General features: G+C 44.1%; 1 protein-coding gene across 1 annotated transcript; it reads right to left on the bottom strand.

Annotated features, from left to right (window-relative positions):
• Nucleotides 1-6,939: 6,939 nt before the first annotated feature.
• Nucleotides 6,940-14,971, bottom strand: LOC114397215. The gene is made up of 3 exons (XM_028359313.1): nucleotides 14,894-14,971; nucleotides 12,387-13,097; nucleotides 6,940-9,588 (listed from the first exon to the last, which is right to left on the bottom strand). Exons 1-3 carry the CDS (start codon nucleotides 14,969-14,971, stop codon nucleotides 6,940-6,942), a joined length of 3,438 nt encoding a protein of 1,145 aa, XP_028215114.1.
• Nucleotides 14,972-26,069: the final 11,098 nt, after the last annotated feature.

Raw genomic sequence — 26,069 nt, 5'->3', positions numbered from 1 at the left:
AAAAGCTTGGTTCGAGGTACTTACCCGTTGAAGATCGAAGAACGATGAAGAACGAATGAAGAATGTCGAAGAACGGTCGAAACCTTCGCGAAATTCCTTACGGAAACGTTTCGGAAGCGCCTCGGCTTAGATTTTCTTCACGGAAACAATTTTTTCAAGCAAATTCGAAAGAGAGAGAAGTGCCTAAGGGGCTGAACCCTTTTCTTCTTCACTTCCTCCCCTATTTATAGCAAAATAGGGGAGATGCTTGCCACCCAGCTCGCCCAGGCGAGCCAGGTTGCTTCCTCCAGAAGCAACAACCTTTTGGAGGAATCTTCTAGAAGGCCCAAGTGGGCCTGGTTGCTATTTACACCCCCCTTTTTACTAAATGCACCCCCCTTTTCTATGTTTTTGTAATTCTTTTTCCGTAACGTTACGAAACTTTACGAATTTTGTAACGATACTTATTTTTCTTCCGTAAGGTTACGAATCCTTACGGATTATGTATTTACTCCTTTTTTACCTTTCGAAGAAGTCACGGAAACTTACGGATTGCGCAAAAACACCTCTTTTCGACTTCCGCCACATTACGGACTTTCACGGATCGCGCAAACCTGCTTCCTTTAGATTTCTGGGACGTCTCGGGACTTCATTTATTGTGCAACAAGGGACGCCAAGTATCTCAAAGCGGCTAACCAAAGATTGCATGTCATCAAGTAATAATCCCCGGACGAAATTAGGGTATGACAGTTGCCCCTCTTTACTTACCTCTCATCGGAGATAAGAGGAAAGCAAAGATAGGACACTGATTTCGTCCGTCCTGCCCTTTCTGTGATGACGACTCTCGTCTCTACTTCTTCTCTTTTTTTCTTCTGCACAAAACAAAATACAAACAACAACTAGAACAACGAATATAATACAGATATACACATATACACATACTTGGCGACATAACCGATCTGGAAAATAACAGAATAACGTGCTTCCCAGTCACCAGAAGCTTCGCACTTGATAATGGAGAACACACGAACAGCGCTAGGCAATGACATTCATGGTGCTCCGAACAAAGGTGGAGTATGGAGGATTGCCTTGAGGGTCTGCACTTAGGCAATCATGAAACTCAGCTCCAAACTCGAAAGTGGAGGACATATGAACAGCCCTAAACAAGAACATTCATGTGGCTCCGAAACAGGATGAGAATGGAGGATTGCCTTGAGGGTCCGCTCTTAGGCAATCATGGAACACAGCTCCAAGCTCAAAAGTGGAGAACACATGAACAGCCCTAAGCAATAACATTCATGTGGCTCCGGAAAAGGACGAGAACGGAGGATTGCCTTGAGGGTCCTCTCTTAGGCAATCATGGAACACAGCTCCAGACTCGAAAATGGAGGACACATGAATGACAACACAATTCATTCATGTGGCTCCGGAAAAGGATGAGAATGGAGGATTGCCTTGAGGGTCCTCTCTTAGGCAATCATGGAACACGGCTCCAGACTCGAAAATGGAGGACACATGAATGACAACGCAATTCATTCATGTGGCTCCGGAAAAGGATGAGAATGGAGGATTGCCTTGAGGGTCCTCTCTTAGGCAATCATGGAACACAGCTCCAAGCTCAAAAGTGGAGGACACATGAACAGCCCTAAGCAATAACATTCATGTGGCTCCGGAAAAGAACGAGAATGGAGGATTGCCTTGAGGGTCCTCTCTTACGCAATCATGGAACACAGCTCCAGACTCGAAAATGGAGGACACACGAATGACAACGCAATTCATTCATGTGGCTCCGGAACAGGATGTTGGCGGGACCGAACGGTCCGCCGGGTTTTTCCACCTAAAAGGATAACATGCCTTTTTGCAAAAAAAAAAATGAATCATTCGCGAGAGCACCACATCTTAGAGAAACAATATACTTGTGCCAAGGGTAATCTTCCTTGTAACCGAGAATGAAGGGTAGGACTTCAACTTCTAGCTTTCAAATGAACACGCAGGGGAAACATGGGGCTAAGCTGAAAATAAATCACTCATGGTGTATAAAACTCACAAGGCAAGTGTCTTAACCTATTCCCAAACCAATAATTGCACCATGACTCTATTTTGCATGCGACTTCCTATCGAATCATAGATCAAACGTACGATCACGGACCAATAGGATTTTCTCGAGGTCAGCATTTTTGGAGCGGAAGCTGGGTGTTTCGGTCTTTTCCTCTTTGTTCATGTGGGGTGGGATATTGCTAATCAAGAATGATTCTGAGTGGCAATCTGGCTTTGGGGACTTTCTATCCTCTTTCTTTCATTGATCGAGAATTGCTTCTTTTCCCTTTTCGCTTCCTTTCGATCTTTGATCGGGAATCCTTCCTTTTCTTTCTTTTGTTCTTTTCTTTATTTTTATTTTTCTCTTTCTCTTTCTTTCTATTTCTTCCTTCAATTTTCCTTCCCCATCCCTTTCTTTGGGAAATCAGGTTTTAACATCCCATTCGCTCTCCCTTGAGGAGATTTCACTGTCCTTTGCTTCGGGGGAAAGAATGAGGATTCCTTTTTTACAGGCCAAGGTTAAAAAAGGGTCCGAGGTTGTGTTTCAATGGGGTCTTTTATCGTGGGAACCCAATCTTGATATCTGGGGCGAAACAAATCTGGGTGACAAGGTGTCAGTCTCAGGCCAAACTTCCACATTATTCCATAAGGCACGCGTGACAATGATGATTTGAAAACGACGTGCAAAATCAGTCATGGCTACAGCCAGGGGGGCACTCAAGCATCCCGTTTATGGCATTGTGACACTACGGTTGGGAATTTTCACAGACAAACCCAACGTTTCCAAATTATGTTCTTTCATCAATTCAATGCATTCATCCATCCTTATCTCGGTTCATTCCGGAAAATAAACTCTTAGCATCGGTCCCTTGTTTCTAGGAGATGAGTTTGCTCTTTACGAATGATTCATACTTCTTAACTACAACATGTCGATCTTTGCGGTCTTTCTTTCCTTTTTTACTTTTTGTTTTATGTTTAAATATGTTCTCTAAAACTATACACTTATGGTTCTTTATGAGGAAAACTTTTCTTTGTACATCTATATGACAAACTGTTTTTGTACACACATTAGAACTCTTCTTTTTACGTCACACGGTCTATATACAATCCCTATTTACATTCAAAGATTTTTCATTTTTCCCAACACATACTTATACACAAAAGTATATTCATTGCTCACACGCACAAGAATTCCTCTCCACGCATCATTTACACACAGGAATCCTTCTAAAAACCTTTTTTCTTTTCTTTACGAACATGACTTTTATTCACAACGCTTCTCTCTTTTTATTAGGATTTTTGGTTCATTTTATTTTTAGGACGACGTTCCTAAATGAAAAACTCTACACGATTTCGGAATTTCAACAAACACTATTGACAACAATGAAACAAGTGCCAACGTAATAAAACTCAACGATATGTATGTACAAAAAACAAGAGTCAAATCATGAAACAAACGTTAGTCCCTTAGTCAAACAAAAATAAGATGATATGTACCAAGAAAAAAACGGAAACAAAAAGAAATATGGATCAAGGAAATCTCCCAATCATGTGGCTCCGCTCCCTCTTAAGAAATCAAGTAAATCGGTCATGTCTTTGTCCTCGCGGGCCTCCTCTGCCTCATCGGGAGCCTCTGCTGGTGCCCCCGCTGGTGCCTCTCCTGCCTGGGCCTCAGGCCAATCCCCAGGCCACGTGACCTCTGCCCTGAACTGGTCCGGAGTAGGGCACGGAAAAGAAGTAAAGCCCTGACTCTGCAGGCTGAGACTCATCTGATACAGACAACCATGAGTCTGTACATGTGCCCGATGGTTGGCCGCCTGCTGGCGAACCAAATGCCGCAAATACTGCTCTGTATCAAACAATCCGGCTGGGCCAGCCTGATGAGGTGGCGGCACGCCTGCGGCCTGTGGTGCATCACCCTGGACCTGTCTCTGCGTGCAGTACTTCTCAATAAAAGCTCGGGTGATGGGCGACCGAATCACCTTGCTGGGTGTGACGGGGACGCCGAACGACTGGCAGAGTCCCGTGATCAAGGCGGGAAATCCCAGGGCCCTGTTGGACTTATCTGGGTCCAGAGGGTGCCTGGTAGGCACCATACCTGCAAAAATATACATGGCATCAGCGATTAACTGAGCCACATGGATGCTCATCCGCGTCAGGATGGTTACACCAGCTGACACTTCGGCAGGGGGAGGTCGGAATTATGATCAGTGGGCAGGATGTTGCTGAGCAGCAAAGTCATCCATATCTGAGTCAGGGTGGTCATGTTGGTGCGCATGATCCGCACCCGTCTCCCGGCAGCAGTCCGGGCAAAATCTTGCCCCGGTATACATAGCAACTGGGCGATGGCCTCCTCATCGAACCCATCAGACCGGTTCCTCCTCTGGCCATACTCGCACTCCTGGCCCTCTTCCAGCACTAAAGGATATCCCAGGAGTTGGCTGATAGCATCTGCATCAAACGGGATCCACTGACCCCTCACCCAGGACCTCATATCGTGCACGCCCTCCTCTGTTGGCCAAGCATTGGAACAAAATTCGAGGACTATGTCTGGATCAAACTTGGCCATGGGGGTAACCAGTGATGCCCACCGCCGGCGACCTATTTCCTCCTGGAAATCGGTATACTCATCGTCCCTGAGCTGGACGCGTCGCTCCCGGAGAAATGACCATCCCTTGATGGCCTCGAAGCGCTGCTGGTGTACAGCACTCCTAAAGCGGTGACTGTCATACTCGGGAGCGGAACTAGTTCCTTCGACCGCCTTATCCTTCCTAGATCTCTTTGAGGCAAGTTTCCTCGGGGCCATTTCCTGCGAGAACAAACATTCAGAAGTTAATTTTACAAGATAATGCTTATCTTAACGCAAAAAATGTCATGCCAATCCCTCTAATTTAGACTAAACTCATATGATCCATTCACGCACACACGCATGTGTAGAAAATACCCTATTATTTATATCAACATACAAGGATATTCAAAACATTCTAGTTACTACTCATATATATTTTTTTTGGAAAGAATACTTTCACGCATGCTCAAGGTATTGTGCCCATATGTTCATATCCTAAACATTTGCTATTTACAAACCACCTATACATGTTTGAAATGTATATCATACAAATTTTTATTGTTTCTCTCACATTCATTTATATGCATGTCGGAAGGCTAATTATCATACAAATTTTTATTGTTTCTCTCACATTCATTTATGTGCATGTCGGAAGGCTAATTATATTATACACACTTTTGCATTCAAAAGGGACTTTCATGCCATCTAATCTACACTTGAGGGGCAATTCCACATCATATATTCATTTGGGAAGCATTCTTGTGCCATCTTTGGCATGGGTACCCATTTTTTTGAAAGGCTCCTTATGCTACCTATCCACAACTATACATATTTGAAAAGCCTTATTTACTATTCACTCATTTTGCAAGGTATTTTCATGCCATATATTCACATATATATATACCGTTGAAAGGTATTTTCCATGCTACCTAGGTGCAAGGTATTCCTCATGGGGCAGCCAAATTTAAATTCTAATAAAACCTCTCAAACATGTCCTAATATTCATGCCTTTTTACATTCAAAACCAAAATCTAGATTCCTAGGCATAAGTCATGCTTCCTTGCATTGAAATTAAAAGCTTGGGTTCCTAGGCCTAGAATTACATTCGGACTCTCATTTTAAATCCTTCATGCTGTCCCTATGTATATGAAACAGTCTCACAATCCCAAGCTTACAAAACCATGCTCATATGTCATTGAGGCATTTCACCGAGCACTTGGTGGGCGCATGTTTGGACATAAATTGCAAGAGAATGGGAGCAATGTGGCATGCCCCATTGCTTCAGAATACAACCTAGGCCTAAGGCCTTTTCGTTCAAATCCTTAATTCAAGAAAACAAACACCAAAGCAAACCAAAACTGCCTCACAGTTATAAGCATATTCTCACAAATTAAGGCACCAAAAGATGAAGAAAACACATCAATGGAAAGCAAAAACCTCAAAGATGGAATGCTTACTTGTTGGAGTGAATTGAAACACCAAAAATGAAAGCAAAACGCGATCAAAAGTGGCTTAGGGGAGCAAGAACCGTGAGTCCCATAAGCCTTCTTTTTTGAATGAGGGGGGGAAGTTTTTGAGTGTAGAAAACGTTCCCCTCCCTCGTTTTTTATATTTTGGTGCAGGGGTTGCTCGCCCAGGCGAGCTAACCTGCTCGTTTTTTTTTTTTTTTTGAGGGGAACATTAACCATGTCCCCTCCTTTTTCATGGGTTAGCGTCTCGCCTAACTTGAGCTTACTTAAGTTAGAATTAGGCGTTGATTACTTATTTTAAAACAAACAAATAGTAAAAGAAAACTGCGAACACGAAGGATACTGTGCTGCCTTGCAGCGACGTTCTCTGCTCGTTTAGCGCCGGGAAAGGGCAACGATTGGTCGGTCGTGACCCCATCCCCACTTGCATCCGTTCCTATGTACCTGCAAATAGGAAACAAAAATACGCGGCCAATCGTGACCGGTCATCGTCTTACCTTGGTTGATTTCTGCCATTGATTTGTCTTGACTTCGGACCGTGGCCTGAGACGATTATGCTCTTTGCTATCACAAGATATGCATGTGCATGTATGAATGTATGAATGTTTCTGATGTGATCATTTTATTTTAGTGGAGGCTGGTTAGGTTTAATTTTAAAATAAACGTTTGGGGCACCCCATACACTGAGCGAAGAAGGCTCATGCTTATAAAAAATCTAAAACACAAAGTTTGAAACATCAAAGGGGGGATTAAAACCCCGCCCATCTTTTCTTTTCAAAGAAACGAAGACAAATACAGTGAATGGGAATCCCTAGAGGAAACCAAAAGGAACGAGAAAAACTCAGAAATAAAAACGTGCGACGTTCCTCTCGATTGCCCCAGACTTTAAGCGTAATATCGTTTAACTACATCGGAGTTCACGGGCGAAGGCAATTCCTCGCCATCCATGTGGGTGAGTATCAGAGCACCCCCAGAAAAAGCCTTTTTCACCACGAAAGGTCCTTCATAATTCGGGGCCCACTTGCCTCGATTATCTTTAACAGCGTGGGACATCTTCTTCAGCACGAGGTCCCCCTCGTTGAACTTGCGCGGGCATACCTTCTTGTCGAATGCGTTCTTTATCCTTCGTTGATACAAACGCCCATGGCTCATGGCGGCCAAACGCTTACCTTCAATAAGGTTAAGTTGGTCGTAGCGTGCTTGAGCCCATTCTGACTCTTCTAGGCCCGACTCCGCCATTATCCTCTGAGAAGGAACCTCTACCTCAAATGGGAGTACTGCCTCCATCCCATAAACCAAGGAATACGGCGTTGCCCCAGTAGAAGTTCGTACCGAGGTTCTGTATCCGTGTAGGGCGAAAGGCAACATCTCATGCCAATCCTTGTATGACACCGTCATCTTTTGAACAATCTTCTTGATATTCTTATTCGCAGCCTCTACAACCCCATTCATCTTTGGCCGATAAGGGGTAGAGTTATGATGCTGGATCTTGAAGTCTTCGCACATCTCCTGCATCATCTTATTGTTCAGATTGGTGCCATTGTCAGTAATGATCTTCCTGGGGAGTCCGTATCGACAAATCAACTCCTTCTTTATGAATCTAACTACCACATTCCTTGTGACGTTAGTATAGGAGGCTGCTTCGACCCATTTGGTGAAGTAATCTATCGCCACAAGAATGAAGCGGTGACCATTCGACGCTTTGGGTTCTATGGCCCCGATGACATCTATTCCCCACATAGTAAAAGGCCAAGGGGCGGACATAACATTCAGAGGATGCGGCGGAACATTGACGTTGTCCGCGTATGCCTGACATTTATGACATTTCTTGACATGAGCGCAGCAATCGCTTTCCATGGTGCGCCAATAATAGCCGGCCCTGAGGATTTTTCTGGCCATAGCATGCCCATTGGCATGTGTCCCAAAGGAACCTTCGTGGATTTCCTCAATCATGAAGTTCGCCTCTTTGGCATCTACACATCGTAGGAGGGTCATGTCGTGGTTTCGTTTGTACAGGATAGTACCACTTACAAAGAAACCAGTAGCTAATCTCCTCAACGTCCTCTTGTCATTATCAGAAATCCCTGGTGGGTATTCCTTATTCTCGACATACCGCTTGATGTCGAAATACCACGGTTTCCCATCCCGCTCTTCCTCTATTGCATAACAATATGCCGGCCTGCCTTGAGATTTGAATTCGATGTATGGCAGATCTCCATGTGGGGCAAGTTGAAACATGGATGCCAGGGTGGCTAGTGCGTCAGCCATCTGATTCTCTTCCCGAGGTATGTGGTGGAAGGAAATGTCGTCGAAGCACTTGGCTAACCTCAAGATATGAGTTTGATAGGGTATCAATTTCGAATCCCTAGTTTCCCATTCTCCTTTTAACTGGCGTATCACCAAAGCTGAGTCTCCATATACCTTGAGTAGTTTTACATCAAAATCAATGGCCGCCTGAACCCCGAGGGCGCACGCTTCGTACTCGGCCATATTGTTGGTACAATCAAAACCTAGCCTAGCCGTGAAAGGAATACACTGATCATCCGGGGATACAAGGACTGCCCCTACTCCGTGGCCCAAAGCATTTGATGCCCCATCGAAGCAAACAATCCATTTGTCTAGGTCCTCATGCGTCCGCTTCTCTTCAAACAGGGCCATGATATCTTCATCTGGGAACTCGGGGTGCATCGGCCGATAATCCGGGAGGGGTTGCTGGGCCAAATAATCCGCTAAGGCACTTCCCTTTACCGCCTTTTGGGTGACGTAAACGATATCGAATTCAGACAATAGTACCTGCCACCTGGCGATTCGTCCCGTGAGGGCCGATTTTTCAAAGATGTATTTTACGGGATCCATTTTGGAAATAAGCCACGTGGTATGGCTGAGCATGTACTGCCTAAGCCGATGTGACGCCCATACCAGAGCACAACACGTCCTTTCCAGCATTGAGTAGTTCATCTCACATGCGGTAAACTTCTTGCTTAGATAGTAGATGGCTTGCTCCTTTTTTCCAGAATCATCATGCTGACCCAACACGCATCCCATAGACTCGTCCAACACGGTCATGTACAGGAAAAGGGGTCTTCCTGTTACAGGTGGCATAAGCACCGGGGGATTTGCGAGACTCTGTTTGATCTTCTCGAAGGCCTCTTGGCAGTCACTGTTCCATAGGACCGCCTGGTTCTTACGTAACAGCTTAAAAATGGGCTCACAGGTAGGGGTGAGTTGCGAGATAAATCTCGCGATATAATTCAACCTGCCTAAAAAACCCCGAACCTGCTTCTCTGTGCGTGGTTCCGGCATTTCAAGGATGGCCTTCACTTTCTCGGGATCTATCTCTATCCCTTTCTGACTTACGATAAATCCTAGCAGCTTGCCCGACTTCACTCCAAAGGTGCACTTGGTTGGGTTCAGTTTTAATTGGTATTTCCGCAACCTTCCAAACAGCTTACGCAGATTGACAAGGTGTTCGTCCTCAGTCCGAGACTTAGCAATCATGTCATCCACGTAGACCTCTATTTCCTTATGCATCATGTCTGATGAGAATCATGAAACTGGCCTAATACAGGCTAAAGGCCCAAGTGGAGAAGGACGAAGGCCCAAGTGGAGAAGGACAAAGCCCCCGAGTGGAGAAGGATGAAGGCCCAGAGGCAGAGACACTATCAAGACTATTAATTGTTGCTGAGGGCCCAAGTTAAATAAGTTTTTAGTTATAATTTATTTTTACTGTAATTTTGGCCCAAACTGTTTAGAAGGCCCATGTCTATTTTTATCTTTTTGTTCAGCTACACTATAAGTATGGGTTTTTGTTTTGAATAAAAAAAACTTTTGACATTTCATAAAATTGGGTGAGAGTTTCTCTCTGGGTTCCTTGTTGAACCAATTATCAGACTTATCAAGGTAATCCTTGTGGCGTCTACCCAGACTTATCTTCCTTCACCGGAAGTGGCGTCTACCCTGACTTATCTTCCTTCACCGGAAGTGGCGTCATCCAAACCTTCGTAGCCTGTATCAAACGATCCGCTCCTACTCAGGTTCACATCATCTGGTATCAGAGCTTCGGCTCTTGATACAGGTTCTATCATATCCTATTATTTTTCTTTGTAATTTGTCCAGGTTCGTGTTTTGTCCTTGTTCTGTTATTTGTTTTTCTTGTTTGCGTCTTGTTGCGTTCTTGTTTGTGTCTTTGTTTCGTTCTTGTTCTTGTCACGTTTGTGTTCTTGTTGTTGTTTTTGTTTCTAGTGTCTTTCAGACTTTGTGTCATAAAAAAAAAAATTGTTTGGGTTCTGTTTCAAGTAAAAAAAGAAGTTGCAGAAATTTTGAAAAAAAAAAGAGAAGAAAAGAAGAAAGAGAAAAAAGAGAAAGTGGGTGTTTGATCTTTCAACACGAAATTGAGGCAGTTAGAGGCTTTTTTTGGCAGAAAATCGTGTACCAAATCCCCTTATCTAGATTCTCCTCTGAATTCTGAGCGTTTTGATATATAGTGGGTCTCAAACGGACAACCGTAGCAAAAGTTATGAGCATTTGAAGTTTACTTGTCATATCTGTTATCATATCTGTTATCTTATCTGTTATCCTATCTGCTATCTTATTTGTTATCATATTTGTTATCCAAATTAAATCTAATTTGTTATCCAAATCTGATCTATTATCCAAATCAAATCAAATCAAATTTTTTTATCCAAATCAGATTTGTTATCCAAATCTAATCTGTTATCCAAATCAAATCCAATCTGCTATCCAAATCAAGTCCAAGTTGTTATCCCAAATCAAATCTGTTACTCTGATAATTATATTGTCTTTCCTTTTATTTTATATTACCTTGTGTGTCTAATTCGGTCCATCTAGGAACTTAAGAGGGAACATGAGTGGTAAAAGGCAAGAGTGAAAACATCACACAAAAGCCTATATTGAGAGCATCAAACACGAGTGAACTACCATCAAAGAGAGAAACAAGTGAGTAGAGTGTGGTGAGGTCCTGAATTTTTTTTTAATTTACTACTAAATTCTTTTTTCCTTAATCATGGCAAGAGCTGGTGACAATGGTGGTGTATATCATCAACTGGACGAATCTCAACGCTTATTTCTGGACGCGTGGACTACACAGATGCAACGTTTGTTGAACCGTAACAAAGAAAAGCCCTACAGACGAATAGCCAAATCTTCTTCATTTACTCTTAAACCTCTATCCCCTAGAGAAGTGTGTGATGACCAAATCAGAATGGGAGAAAAGAGAGAACAAGAGAAAGAAAATAGTGAGGCACCACAAAGGAATATAAAAAAGAAGAGTGATACACCCGAGGAAAAGAGTGATACACATAAGAGAGAGAGTGATACACATGAGAGAAAATTTAATTATTTTGCAGAGGCGAGTGAAGTGAGGAAAGTGTTACCTGCTCATGAACCACTCAATCTACAGTATTGCAAAGACAGTAAAATTTCTACTGATAATTCTAATGAGTTTACTATTTCTATTTCTCCTAGTGTTCAACCCTTATTGCAGGAATTTAAAGATGTCTTTCCTAAGGAGATTCCTCATGGACTGCCACCTTCAAGAGGCATAGAACATCAAGTTGATCTCCTCCCCGGAGCTTCATTACCTAACAGGCCAACTTACAAAAGCAATCCCCAAGAGACTCAACGAAAGGATGCACATGCCAAAGTTGAGTATGTGAAAAGATTGTATGACCAAGTGAAGGTGCAAATTGCAAAGAAGAATGAAAACTATGCCAAGCAAGCCAACAAGAAAAGGAAGGAAGTGGTACTTGAACCCGGTGATGATCCTGGACATTTGAGGACAAATGTTTTCCAAGAAGGAGGGAATGATGAGAATCATGAAACTGGCCTAATACAGGCTAAAGGCCCAAGTGGAGAAGGACGAAGGCCCAAGTGGAGAAGGACAAAGCCCCCGAGTGGAGAAGGATGAAGGCCCAGAGGCAGAGACACTATCAAGACTATTAATTGTTGCTGAGGGCCCAAGTTAAATAAGTTTTTAGTTATAATTTATTTTTATTGTAATTTTGGCCCAAACTGTTTAGAAGGCCCATGTCTATTTTTATCTTTTTGTTCAGCTACACTATAAGTATGGGTTTTTGTTTTGAATAAAAAAAACTTTTGACATTTCATAAAATTGGGTGAGAGTTTCTCTCTGGGTTCCTTGTTGAACCAATTATCAGACTTATCAAGGTAATCCTTGTGGCGTCTACCCAGACTTATCTTCCTTCACCGGAAGTGGCGTCTACCCTGACTTATCTTCCTTCACCGGAAGTGGCGTCATCCAAACCTTCGTAGCCTGTATCAAACGATCCGCTCCTACTCAGGTTCACATCAATGTCATGGAACAACGCCACCATGGCACGTTGATAGGTTGCCCCAGCGTTTTTTAGCCCGAAGGCCATCACTTTATAGCCAAATGTCCCCCATAGGGTGACGAAAGTGGTCTTCTCTACATCTTCGGGCGCCATCTTTATTTGATTATACCCCGAGAAACCGTCCATAAATGAGAAAAGGGCGAACTTGGCTGTATTATCTACCAATATGTCAATGTGTGGCAGGGGAAAATTGTCCTTTGGACTGGCTCGGTTCAAATCCCGGTAGTCTACACACATTCGAACCTTGCCGTCCTTTTTCGGGACTGGGACAATATTGGCCACCCACTCTGGGTACCGTGCCACAGCTAAGAAACCTGCGTCAAACTGCTTCCTTACTTCCTCTTTAATTTTTAAGGACATCTCGGGTCTCATTCTTCGTAACTTTTGCTTAACCGGAGAAGACCCAGGATTCAAAGGCAACTTATGCTGCACAATGTCAGAATCGAGACCGGGCATGTCTTGATATGACCACGCAAAGACATCTTGATACTCTTGAAGCAGGGTTATCAAGCCTTGACGGATAGGCGCGGTCATACCGGTTCCTACCTTTACTTCTTTCTTTTCCTCCGTGGTCCCCAAGTTTACCAATTCGGTTTCTTCTTGGTGAGGCTTCATTTCACGTTCTTCCTGAGCGACCAACCTCTCCAACTCTGGTGACAGGACGTCCTCTTCCTCTTCCTCATTTATCGTTTGGCTTATATCCCGATCGAAATCGATTGTCGAACCCTCTTTGTTAGGATCCTCAAAGAATCGACCCTCATATCTATACCAAACAAGACAAAAGAAACAAAAACATGCAAAATGATATGAGAAAGGGTGGTACTGCAAGAACAGATGAAACAAGATCTCTTTGTTTATTTAATAAGGTAGGTTTCACAAAACAAAAGAGAAAGGAAATCTATAGGCTCTAATTACATTGAATCAGCGGTATAGACTTCTGACTGGCTTATCACGCGCCAGTTCCCCACTTGGGAATCGGGGTGGCATGGTTGCACAAAACTTGGTGGGTCTTGAGGGAACTCCTCTTCTATTGCGGCCACCTCCTCCTCGGACACGATTCCAGCGCTGGTGAAACACTGGCTAATACGGCCGGGCCATACCCTATCCGCCCGAAATCTTGATGGCACGTTCCTCCTCCCCGGCATCCCGGGTTCGTACCCTAATCCATACTTGTATGGATTTCCCTTGATATCGACCACGTCGGCATTCCCGAGGCAGTCCTTGCCTAGACCCATTCCGGGCTCAAATCCATTTCGGAGCATAACACGTGCCACCATTATAGCCGCTTTGGAGAGAGAAGGTAGTGACGGACTTGGTTCCACAGAGGCGCAGCTCACAACCTCAAAGGATTGGAAAGCCGTTTCCAACGATTCTTCCGGTGCTTCTACGTACGGTGTGGAGGAAGGGCAGCTTACTAACATGTCCTCTTCACCCGACACTATTACTAAAAGTCCACCCACTGCGAACTTCAATTTTTGGTGAAGCATTGAAGGGACCACTCCCAGAGCATGAATCCACGGCCTTCCCAAGAGGCAGCTATAGGCAGGATTTATATCCATTACCTGAAACACCACATTGCAAGTGTGGGGGCCTATCTGAATGGGAATGTCGATTTCCCTCATTACTTCCCGCCGAGTACCATCAAAGGCTCGCACCACCATCGAGCTCGGCTTTAAATGTGACGCACTAAAAGGAAGCTTTTCCAAAGTGGTTTTCGGCATTACATTTAAGCTCGATCCATTGTCGATAAGCACCTTTGCGACAACGTGGTCCATACATCTCACCGACACATGTAGAGCCTTGTTGTGTCCTCTCCCTTCAACGGGAATCTCTTCTTCCGCAAATGCGATGTAGTTGTTGGTGGTTATATGATTAACGATGCCTTTGAAACCCTCCACCGAGATATCATGTGCCACATGGACATCGTTAAGAACTTTGATCAACAGCGCACGATGAGGCTCGAAGTTTATGAGTAGCTCAAGCAAGGAGATCCTTGCTGGAGTTTTATTTAGTTGCTCAACTACCTTAAACTCGCTTTGTTGGATGAGGCGGAGGAACTCGTGGGCCTCTTCCAAAGTCACTGTTTTTCCTTGAAGTCCCTCTTTCTTTTCGGCTCCTCTTGCCATGGGAGGATTTACTTCCTTCGAGGGGGTGGCTATGTCTGTGGGCTCTTGGACCATGGGCGCCTTCCCTTTAGAGGGCAATTCCGCCGGGTGAGGAGAAGCGAACACCCGACCACTGCGGGTTACGCCACTGAGGCCGGTGATGTTGGTTACCTTAGCTGATAGGGAGTCAACCTCGGTTACAACTCTTTCGCTGGACGTGGGAGGGGTATACTTCCACGGAACGGCCTTATTACTTTGATATGCAAATGGCGTTGGCTTGGGCGCCGCCCGCGGGTATATGGGTGTGGAGCCGGTCCCTTTCCTAGTAAAACATATCACTAGGGCCTTGGGGGTTAGAGGAACCCTCTTCTCTTCCGATTGCATGCAGATTTGTGGTTCTTCCTTCTCTCCTATGAACACTTCAAGCTGCCCACAATCCATGAGCCGCTGAAGCAATTCTTCCACCACGGGACAGGTTTCCATGTCATGCGACTCCCCGAGGTGAAACAAACATTCATCCCTTTCATCCCCACCTCGGGGGACCATGCACGCCGCTTGCAGTGATTGATAGATGAAGCGTCTAGAAGTAGCCACGTCTCCTAACCTCTTTGTCCGTGATGGCCCATCCTCTTTGACGGCGTTCACGCTAGCCCCTCCATGACTAGCTAGCGGGTTGGTTTTAACATTCAGACCTTCCTCCTGAAACGCTAGCCAGCCGGCACTAATCAGGTGCTGCACCTTATACTTGAACGGGATGCAGGAGTCAATATTGTGTCCGGGAACCCCACTATGATACACACACTTGGCACCCGGATCATACCACTTGGGGTAGGGTGGCTGGAGAACCTTCCCGGGTATGGCCACCACCAAATGATTCTCTAATAGTGAAGGCCATAACTCGGAGTATGTCATGGGAATAGGAGGGAAGTTGTCTTTCGGGTGCTGTGCATATTTATAGGTCGTGCCGGGGGCTGTATTATTAACTGGCCGGGGTGCGGCTGGAGCTGTGCGTTGGGCCGGCGCTCTTTCTGCCGCGGGTGGTCCCTTTACTTGAGTCGGGAGGGAATTCCCGGCTCGGATAAAAAAATTTGGGGGATTGGGCTGGTATGAGCTTTGGATATTTTGGGGCGCTTTCATCCATGTTGGGGCGGTGGTAACAGCGTGGGCGTCTCCTTCCTTTTTCCTTGCGCCCACTACTGGGGCTCTTCTGTTGTTGTTGAGGGCCGTATTGGCAGCATATTCGAACTTGCCTTTTCGTAGCCCGGATTCAATCCTTTCTCCGGCGAAGACGAGGTCCGCAAAGTTAGATGGCATGTAGCCTATCAGCTTTTCATAGTAGAACGTGGATAACGTATCTACCATAATTGTGATCATCTCCCTTTCCGTCATGGGCGGCACGACTTGGGCTGCGAGATCTCTCCATCTCTGGGCATACTCCTTAATGGACTCATGCTCTCGTTTAGTCATTCCCTGAAGCTGGTTCCGATCGGGAGCCATGTTCGTATTGTACTGGTACTGCCTAATGAAGGCAGTTGCCAAGTCCTTCCATGAGCGGATCTGGGAAGCTTCCAGATTGGTATACCATGCTACAGCTGCCCCGGCCAAGCTGTCTTGAAAGAAATGGACCAACAACTTTTCGTCCGCAGAATACGCCCGCATCTTCCGGCAATACATCCGGAGATGCCCTTTTGGACATGTCGTCCCTTTGTACTTATCAAAGTCCGGTACTTTGAACTTGGGAGGGATGACGATGTTGGGCACGAGACACAAATCTGCCAAATCCGAGAAAGGGTAATTACCGAGGCCCTCAACTGCTCTTAACCTCTCCTCAAGCGCCTCAATCTTTCCCTTATCTTCCGCAAAGGGAACAGATTCTTTTACAGGTGTGGGTGAGGCCGGGATATGACGGGCTATGTTCGGCTGTGGTAGTTCATGTGGGGATGGATCTTTGAGGTGGAGCAGGGGGCCAAGATGGGTATCTCCTTCTCCATCGTCTTGCCCGGGATAGTCTTCATAAGGTAGGAGTTGCCCCTCAAAAGTAGGGGCTTGGCTTAAATCTTCCGGGGTGGCACGGGGGGTGAAGTCCGGAGGGAGGCCATAAGGATAAGCTTGCGGACTATACCTTCGACCGAACATGGCCGTGTTTCTGTCTAGGCCCGGATTCAAGGCGGGCTGCAGCACCGGTTCTGCTTCCCTAACTGTACTGGAGGCGGTTGCGGTGGCTTTATCCTCTATGGTTTTCTGGAGTTTTAACATGACCTCCGAGATGGAAGCCATTTGATCTTTTAAGGCCGATAGATCGGCCTTCATCTGTTCCTGCACGCCCTCTTCATTATCCATTTTTCTGGATCGAGTGTTATAGGGGTGCCTTGGTGTTTTCTTAGTTATGATGAAATTCCTAAAGAAATAAACAACGGTGAGTATGCCACCAAAACATGAGTATGCAAATGGATGATTGGAGCACTTGGATCCACCCCAAGATTTTTAGATAACGTAATGAGTCCAGAACTTCTCATTTTATAAAAAGAACAAAGCTTTCATCTAGCCAAGATTATACAAAGGTGTTTACAAAAGAAACTAACGATTCCTAATTATATGGGCCATCAAATCTATCATGTGTTGACAGTAATTGATTAGCCCATGAATCTCCTCGGGGGCAGTACACACTTTGGCCATGGCTTTTGCTTTGGCCAACAGACACGGGAGGTCTTGACTTCCATTCAAAGTCAAGGCGAATCTATCCATCCACATAGTCGCTTCTTGATGCAGCGCATCAATCACCCTCCCTCTTGCTTCTTTATCGGCATACACTTGTGCAAAATCCTTGACTAACTTGTGTTCATGGGCCATGGACTGGTTCAATTCTTCCTTGTATTGCCCTATGATGGCTCCATGCTTTGCTCCGTGGTTTCCAAGTGTTGAGCCAAGCTCCTTTTGGACCTCGCGCAAGCAGCTAACTCTTCTTTTAGGATCATGCCATGCACCCGTGACCGATCTCTCTCCTCTCTTCGGAGCTTGAGCTCACTGTTGCTACCCCACAATGCTCCTCGGAATTTCTCTTAGCCATATTCCTCCTTGCGGGCCCTTTTGGTTTCTTGTTCAAGGGCTTTTGCAGTGGCCGCATTTTCCTTTTGTAACTCGGTGCACTCTTTCCGGATGTGTGTAGCAGCTGATTTGAACTTCTCTTTGGCGAGTCTCGCCTCTCCTAACTCTAATTTTAGATGTCGTACTTCTTCATCTTCCTCCGGAGCTTCGAAGTTCTCCTCGTCGATAACTTTCAACTTGGAGAGCCAATCTAACCCCCGCGTGTGAATTCTTAGCCATCCATGATAACCTCCAATGACGTCGTTTCGGATGCCCCTAAGCTCCTTGTCTTTCCTCAACGGACTCCTCCACGCCTTGTGGATTCTTTGTATAACTTTGAGACCTTGCGCGCCTAGATCCCTCACAAGGAAAGGCGAGAGACTTTCTTCGGTTGGCGCTCCCCTCATGGGATACCCTAGCTGTCTTATGGCGAGTGCGGGATTATAATTAATACAACCCCTAGTCCCTATCAGTGGAACATTAGGATAGTCCCCACACGATAAAAGAACTCCTTCCTTGCCTTCCTTCCAACGAGGAAACCAATTGATCGTGCTGCCCCCTATCCCAGCCAAATGTTGGTCCCAGTCGACTCTTCCTTTTTCGGCGCATGAGCGATAGCTTTGAAGCGGACACGGGTGTCTCGTGTCTTGTCGGAATAGGTGTGAAATCAACCATACACAGAGAGCGGGTAAACAACAGACAATCCGCGCACTATTTTTCTCACACCTCCAGTCAAAGGTGTCAAACAAATCTGCCAAGATAGCCACCACTGAACTTTCCTTGCTATGGTGATATGCGAGGAAAGCGTCAATGGCGGCTAAATCTACCAAACCGTCGACGTTCGGGAAGAGGACAACCCCAAAAATCAGCAAAGCTAAAATATCTGCAAACGGGCCCCACTTCTCTTGGCTTGCCATATCCCTTGCCTTGTCTTCCAAGTACTTCCGAGGCAGGCCCACTACGCCGTTCCGAGTTTGCTTCATGCGATCCAACTCTTTTGCTGAATCTCCAACCACAGCTGCAATCTTGCTCAAGGAAGGAAGAAAGCCAGAGAAAAGATACGGTTTTCTACCCTCCAGAGGGCATCCTAGTATTTCCTCAAACTCTTCAATAGTTGGTACCATTTGGAAGTCCCCAAACGTGAAACACCTCAACGGCTGGTCATAGTATTGGGCGAGGGATACGACAGCTTCCGTAAATACCTCCGCTGCGGCCAAATCTAGGATCTTCCCGTACACTTTGCGGAAGGCTTGCCTTTGGAGGGGTCCCATTAATCGTCCCAATTCCTTGAGGCTGGTGACATCTAGACTTTTAACCTTGACTTGATAAAACCTTTTGCCGTTTTGATTTGTCCCCATTATTTACCTAAAAAAGGGGCGGATCAAGACTCTGACATGAATGATGCGATGCGTATGCATGAAACGGAAAGAAAACAAGACAACGGGGTAATTCATACATACGAGACCGCAGAGACCGAATTTTAATGCTACGTTTTGGGCATGATGGCGCCTCAACGTAGCATTAAAAAGGTTACGTATTACTTTAAAGAAACCAAACATTACTAGCAAAAACTATAAACCAAAACATGCATGAGAAAGAATGGCACAAGAGCGTGTTTGCTCTTTGCCCCTATTTGGGAACCTATGGGATAATATCTATGGGTCTCTAATAACTACTTCCCAACAATTCATAACTCACACGGCTGTTCTCTAGAGGTATCATCACTCAAGATAATAATATTGTGGCGGTATGGAATACCAGCGACAACACATTATAAAGAGAGAAAGCTCTAGACGAGGTTTCACTATTATCAAGCAAGTCGGAGACCTAGCATGATGATAGATTCACCTCCACTCCTTAAATTCCCATGAACCCGGGTATAGGGCCCCTTTTTTACTCAAACCCGTGGGTGCTTAGAATGCAGTGTAAAGAATGCAAAATAGACAACAGATATTTACATTTTACACAGTTCAATAAAGGCACACCCAAAGTTCACAATTCCGCAATTCCTAAAATAGGCCTAACTCACAAAAAAGTCCCCAGTGGAGTCGCCAACTGTCGTAACGTGCCCTTCGCGGGCGAGCGAGGGCGAGGCTCACGGGTGCGCTTTCCAAAGGAGGAAAGATGCGCGGAGTCGCCACCAACGTTTATTTGTGGAAAACGTCGGGAAAACCGAAGGAAACCGGTCAAAATGAAAATTCTAAGTCCGGGAGTTGTATTTACGCTTGAGGAAGGTATTAGCACCTCTCACGTTTGTCTCAAAGGACAACAGCCTATTTTTTAGAATTGTGGAATTGTGTTATGTTACCTTTTATTTCTTTTTATTTTTTTGAGGTCGACAAAAGCGGGGCTTTTGCTCCTACGTACCCTCCTTTGGAGAGGAAATCAGACCTACGTAGTTCGTTCTTATGCGTGAATCAAGTGATTCTTTTTACTTGAAGAGTGATCATTTAAAGGCGTTGGACCCTTAAAAATGATCCACTTTTACTTAGTAAGAAACTGAAATGATAAACTTTCAAGAAAAAACCTATTTTTGTGGACGAGCTTGACTAGGCGAGTTGATTTTAGCCTTAGTTTCACTTTAGTTATTAGTCAATTCAATTAAGAATGAGAAATCCCAAAGAGAAAACGTCCGATTGATCTTACGCTTTTATTTTACTAAAAGGTATTTTTTGTTTATTATATTATTATTTTACCTCTTTTTTGATTTCCAACGTGGTTACGGCACGACCGAAAGGTCGGAATTCATTTTAACCAAAGTTAACGGATAATACAATTCAAATGTTCAGTGGAAATTTATTTTATTTTTAGTTTAAGCGGGCAATGACTTAGATGAAATGGCTTAAGCACGTCAAAAGGGGGTATAAAAAGTGAATGAAACAAGAATAAAAATACACGAAACACAATGTGGACCACCACGGGTACATAGAATGAATCGAAAAGCTTGGTTCGAGGTACTTACCCGTTGAAGATCGAAGAATGATGAAGAACGAATGAAGAACGTCGAAGAACGGTCGAAACCTTCACGAAATTCCTTACGGAAACGTTACGGAAACGTTTCGGAAGCGCCTCGGCTTAGATTTTCTTCACAGAAACAATTTTTCCAAGCAAATTTGAAAGAGAGAGAAGTGCCTAAGGGGCTGAACCCTTTTCTTCTTCACTTCCTCCCCTATTTATAGCAAAACAGGGGAGATGCTTGCCGCCCAGCTCGCCCAGGCGAGCCAGGTTGCTTCCTCCAGAAGCAACAGCCTTCTGGAGGAATCTTCTAGAAGGCCCAAGTGGGCCTGGTTGCTATTTACACCCCGTTTTTTACTAAATGCATCCCCCCTTTTCTATTTTTTTGTAATTTTTTTTCCGTAACGTTACGAAACTTTACGAATTTTGTAACGATACTTATTTTTCTTCCGTAAGGTTACGAATCCTTACGGATTATGTATTTACTCCTTTTTTACCTTTCGAAGAAGTCACGGAAACTTACGGATTGCGCAAAAACACCTCTTTTCGACTTCCGTCACATTACGGACTTTCACGGATCGCGCAAACCTGCTTCCTTTAGATTTCTGGGACGTCTCGGGACTTCATTTATTGTGCAACAAGGGACGCCAAGTATCTCAAAGCGGCTAACCAAAGATTGCATGTCATCAAGTAATAATCCCCGGACGAAATTAGGGTATGACAGCCCCTTTTGAAAGAACTACGTAGGTCTGATTTCCTCTTCGATGGAGGGTACGTAGGAGCAAGAGCCCTGCTTTTGTCGACCTCAAAAATAAAAAAGAAATAAAAGTTTAGATACATAATTTCACACAATTCTAATTTAAGGCTTTTGTCCTTTGGTACAAATGTGAGAGGTGCTAATACCTTCCTCAAACGTAAATACAACTCCCGAATCTGGAATATTCTTCATGACCGGTTTCCTTTGGTTTTTCTAAAGTTTTCCTTTTAATAAACGTTGGTGGCGACTCCGCGCATTTTCCTCCTTTAGAAGACGCACCCATGAGCCTCGCCTCGCTCACCCGCAAAAGGGTAGGTTGCGATAGTTGGCAACTCCACTGGGGACTGTTTTGGTGAGTTTGGCCTATTTTAGGAAAGTGTGGAATTATGGAACTTTGTGTGTGCATTTTTTCTTGAACTGTGTAAAAATAATAAATGCTGTCTTTTCCACATTTTTACACTTCATTCTAAGCACCCACGGGTTTGAGTAAAAAAGGGGCCCTATACTCGGGTTCATGGAAATATAAGGAGTGTAGGTGGATCTATGGTCATGCTAGGTCTCCGACTTGCTTGATAATAGTGAAACCTCGTCTAGAGCTTTCTTTCTTTATAATGTGTTGTCGTTGGTATTCCATACCGCCGCAATATTATTATCTTGAGTGATGATACCTCTAGAAAACAGCCATGTGAGATATGGATCGTTGGGAGTAGTTATTAGAGACCCCTAGATATTATCCTGTAGGTCCCTAAAATAGGGGCACGGAGCAAACACGCTGCATGCCATTTTAAACACTGTCATGCATGTAGTCCTAAATCTCATGTACACATTTGCTTGTAATTATTTGTGGATATTGTCGTACTATGTGCATCCCTATATTATGCTTTTGCACGTCTACATCATGTCGTCACGCACACGTTGTATGTTGGTCTCGTCTTTTGTCATGGGAAGCCGGAAGATCCATATAACCTTCTTAAACTACACACATGGGGCACTGTACCCCCAAATGTGCAAGTAAGAAGAGATAATTTTCCGGGCCCTCGTGTTCGTAAATGCATTCATATCATGCATCGCATAAGCATCTCTTCATGGCATCATAATGAACATATCATTCCTGCATTTGTCCGTTATCATATTCTAGCATCACATTTTGCACAAGTCATTGCATCATCATGCATATGCGTTTAACATACTTTTTATTCTACAAACCGCATACCTTTTGTTTTCATGTTTGCTCATGCATGATCCTTGCATTTTCGTCTGCAAAATGAAAACAAAAAGGGGAGGCGTGAAAATTCATACTACATTCTTAGTTGCATGTGTGAGGTACCATGAGCCAACCATGTTGGGATCGTAAACCCATTTCTAAAAAAAATAAAAAAAATAACAACAAAACAAAATGATTGAGCATGGTACCTAATGTGTGGTTAACTAGGAAATGATGTCTCTTCGGGCATCTCAATCTCATAATTACATTTTCCATGCATAGCATGCGTATCCCTGAGTCTTTCATCCCTATGAAATGTTGTTGAAGTATTGGCGATCAAAATTTCCATTCCCTGGGTTATAGGGTTGAACCAAGCTCGTGCTTTTACGAAAAGGTTCATCAAGTCAAGTTGAAGTATGGAAGTAACCATCTTGCAAAAAATTGGGGCAAAAGATGGATCGAGTTACATCGCTGCTTCGTCTACTGCCAAACATATTTAGGACTGTCGATGTCCCTCTTACTTCCGGTTTCACCTTGACAAAGATGTCATGGACCATGTTGAAAATCTAAATTGATTCAACCCCATATCCTGCGTAAAAATTCGCAATACTTCAACTGTGCATCATTCGCATACATCCATGTTGTTCATTGGTTGCATTGCTTATTGCATTCTTTCCTTGAAAAAAAAAGAACTTAATCATTGTTATCAAAAAGAAAAGAACAAGCTTTACGGTGCCCTTACCAAACCCGTGCTAGAGCTAGAGTAATGGGTGAAGTAGAGGAGGTGCAAGAGCAGATGAAGGCCGACATGGAGGCCATGTAAGAGAAAATTGTCACAATGATGGAGGCCATGATGAGCATGAAGAAGATAATGGAAGCCAATGCGGTTACAATTGCCGCTACCAGCACTGTTGCTAAGGTGAACCCGATGCCCCCATCTGGCCTCAACCAAATGAATCATCCAACCTTAGCTATGGTAGGCAAAGATTTGGGAAGTATGAATGGCCCCATGATGTGCAAATTCAAAACGAGCACGCCTTCCCGCCATATGGCTTGCCTCCCAACTTACACCAGCCAATGTGGCGTACACTCCCAATGAGAATGTCAATAACTCCACTCCTATACTTATTGAGAGCCAACAACCTCAATCTGATCATGCACATGTCTCTTGACCCATGGGGGAGGCACATAAAATGCCCCACCACAATCTAGTCGACTTCGAGCCTTGCCTCAGATATGCCACTGAAGGGCAAGCAGTTGGTGATATACCCCTGGAAAACACTTTGGAAGGCCCTCAGTATCACCCACAACCACACCTCTCACATTCCACAACGATTAAAAACCCTCATGCTATGGCGAAAATGGGAAAGTTGGATCATTTAGAGGAAAGGCTCAGGGCCATTGAAGGAGGTAAAGATTATGCCTTTGCTAACCTAGAAGAGTTGTTCCTAGTACCCAATATCATCACCCCTCCCAAGTTCAAGGTGCTGGACTTTGACAAGTACAAGGGGACTACTTGCCCCAAGAACCATCTAAAGATGTATTGTCGGAAGATGGTGGCATATGCAAAAGATGAGGAATTGATGATACATTCCTTCCAAGAAAGTCTTACTGGGGTAGCTGTTACCTGGTACACTAACTTGGAACCTTCCTGAGTCCATTCTTGGAAGGACCTAATGGTTGTCTTCGTTAGGCAGTGTCAGGATAATGTCTTCAGATAGGATGCCACTATAGAACATGTGCAAAAAGGGGGCACGAATCTTTTAAAGAATACGCCCAAAGGTGGAGGGATCTGGTAGCCCAAGTGTTTCCCTTAATGACGAAGAAAGAAATAATAACAATGATAGTAGACATATTACTAGTGTTCTATTATGGAATATGGTGGGTTACACACCTTAAAGCTTTGCGGATTTGGTCTTCGCTGGCGAAATGATCGAAGTGGGTCTAAAAAGAGGCAAATCTGATCATCATGCTTTGATAAATGCAAAAAAAATAAAATTGGGGCAAGTGAAGAGGGTGAGAATAAGGGACAAACCCATGCTGTGACTGCCATTCCTATACAGCCAAGTTTCCCACCAACCCAACAATGTCATTACTCAGCCAATAACAAACCTTCTCCTTACCCACCACCCAGTTATCCATAAAGGCCATCCCTAAATCAACCACAAAGCCTGTCTACCGCACTTCCAATGATGAACACCACCTTTAGCACAAACCAAAACACCAACCAAGAAATGAATTTTGCAGCGAAAAAGCCTGTAGAATTCACCCCAATTCCGGTGTCCTATGCTGACTTGCTCCCATATCTACTTTATAATTCAATGGTAGCCATAACCCCAGCCAAGGTTCATCAACCTCCATTTCTCCGAGAATACGACTCAAACGCAATGTGTGCTTGTCATGGAGAAGCCCCGGGGCGTTCCATTGAGCATTGTAGGGCCCTGAAGCGTAAGGTGCAAGGTCTAATTGATGCAGGCTGGTTGAAATTTGAGGAGAATCGCGTGTAAATCCTGACATTGACAAGAGATGCCACACATGGGGCAATTTTGAAAGCTATTGTTAGATGTCTCTAATGACTCATCAGGATTTTCAAGTTTATACCATTATTGTAAACCATAGTTACAATGCTAAATAAAATGGATAAATTTCATATCTTTGTCCCTCATCCTCTCACAAACGCATCTTTGCTTATTCAACTTTCACCGGAATGTGGGTGCAAGCCATTGGTCTGTTTGCTCAAGCAACCCGTGCTCCTGAGTTTGGACTTCCAAGACCGTTCAATCAGAAATTAATCGCGCTACACATTTTGTGGGGGTTCCGTAAAACGACGAGTAAAAGCAAAAAAAAGGTTCAAAATAAAAGAAAAAAACATTTGATTGGCTGTGTTTTCAAGTAAAAATATAGACGTTCATGTGACCTCATTTTATCATTCTGGAAAGTTTGTCTTTTTTAGAGAGAAATGAGTTATCAAGAATATGAGTCATTTGACTTAATCCATCAACTGAAAAAAATCCTTCAACTATTTCTCGTCCTTGGAAAATTCTTTTTGCAAGAATCAACCGCTTCTTTCATTCTCCCTTGCTGAAATAGCTTACCAAATAACACAAGTTCCCCGAGTGTTCGATACTTGGTTCTTACCGTTTTATACTACTTGTGTGATCCGGTGCACTTGCCGGAAGCCGAACAAGTTCTTGGCGCCGCTGTTGGGGAACTTCTTTTTATTTGGGAAGTTAGCTCATTTTTAGGTGACTATTCTTTATTTGTTATTCTTTTATTGTTTTTGTGAATTTTTGTTTTTGTTTATGTTTGATTTTTTTTTTCTCTTGACTTGGTGACTGCTGCTCTTTTTAATGCTTTGTATGCATAGTAAATCTTCTGCAGATGATTTAGTTCCATGAGATAGAGAGCTTTTTAAAGGGTGGAATGAATATCTTGACGGCACACGATCAAGAGTGGGAACAAGAATTAAGTTCTTACGATCAATATGAAGAAGAAAGAACTCCTAATCTTTAAACTGTGTTTGAGGAATTCATGGCATA

Source organism: Glycine soja, chromosome 18, assembly GCF_004193775.1.
Source record: "Glycine soja cultivar W05 chromosome 18, ASM419377v2, whole genome shotgun sequence".
Taxonomy (NCBI): domain Eukaryota; kingdom Viridiplantae; phylum Streptophyta; class Magnoliopsida; order Fabales; family Fabaceae; genus Glycine; species Glycine soja.
Note: the sequence above shows the minus strand (reverse complement) of the source record. Positions and strands in the feature narration are given on the sequence as shown.

Bases quoted from the DNA above. Each gene is read 5' to 3' on its own strand.
- LOC114397215 (XM_028359313.1), bottom strand. From the start codon at position 14,971: ATGGATTGTGGGCAGCTTGAAGTGTTCATAGGAGAGAAGGAAGAACCA. The intron at 13,098-14,893 runs GTTCCTCTAACC...AATGAGGAAGAG, and splicing joins TGCAATCGGAAGAGAAGAGG to GAAGAGGACGTCCTGTCACC. The intron at 9,589-12,386 runs ATTGATGTGAAC...TTCTCATCAGAC, and splicing joins TGGTGGCGTTGTTCCATGAC to ATGATGCATAAGGAAATAGA.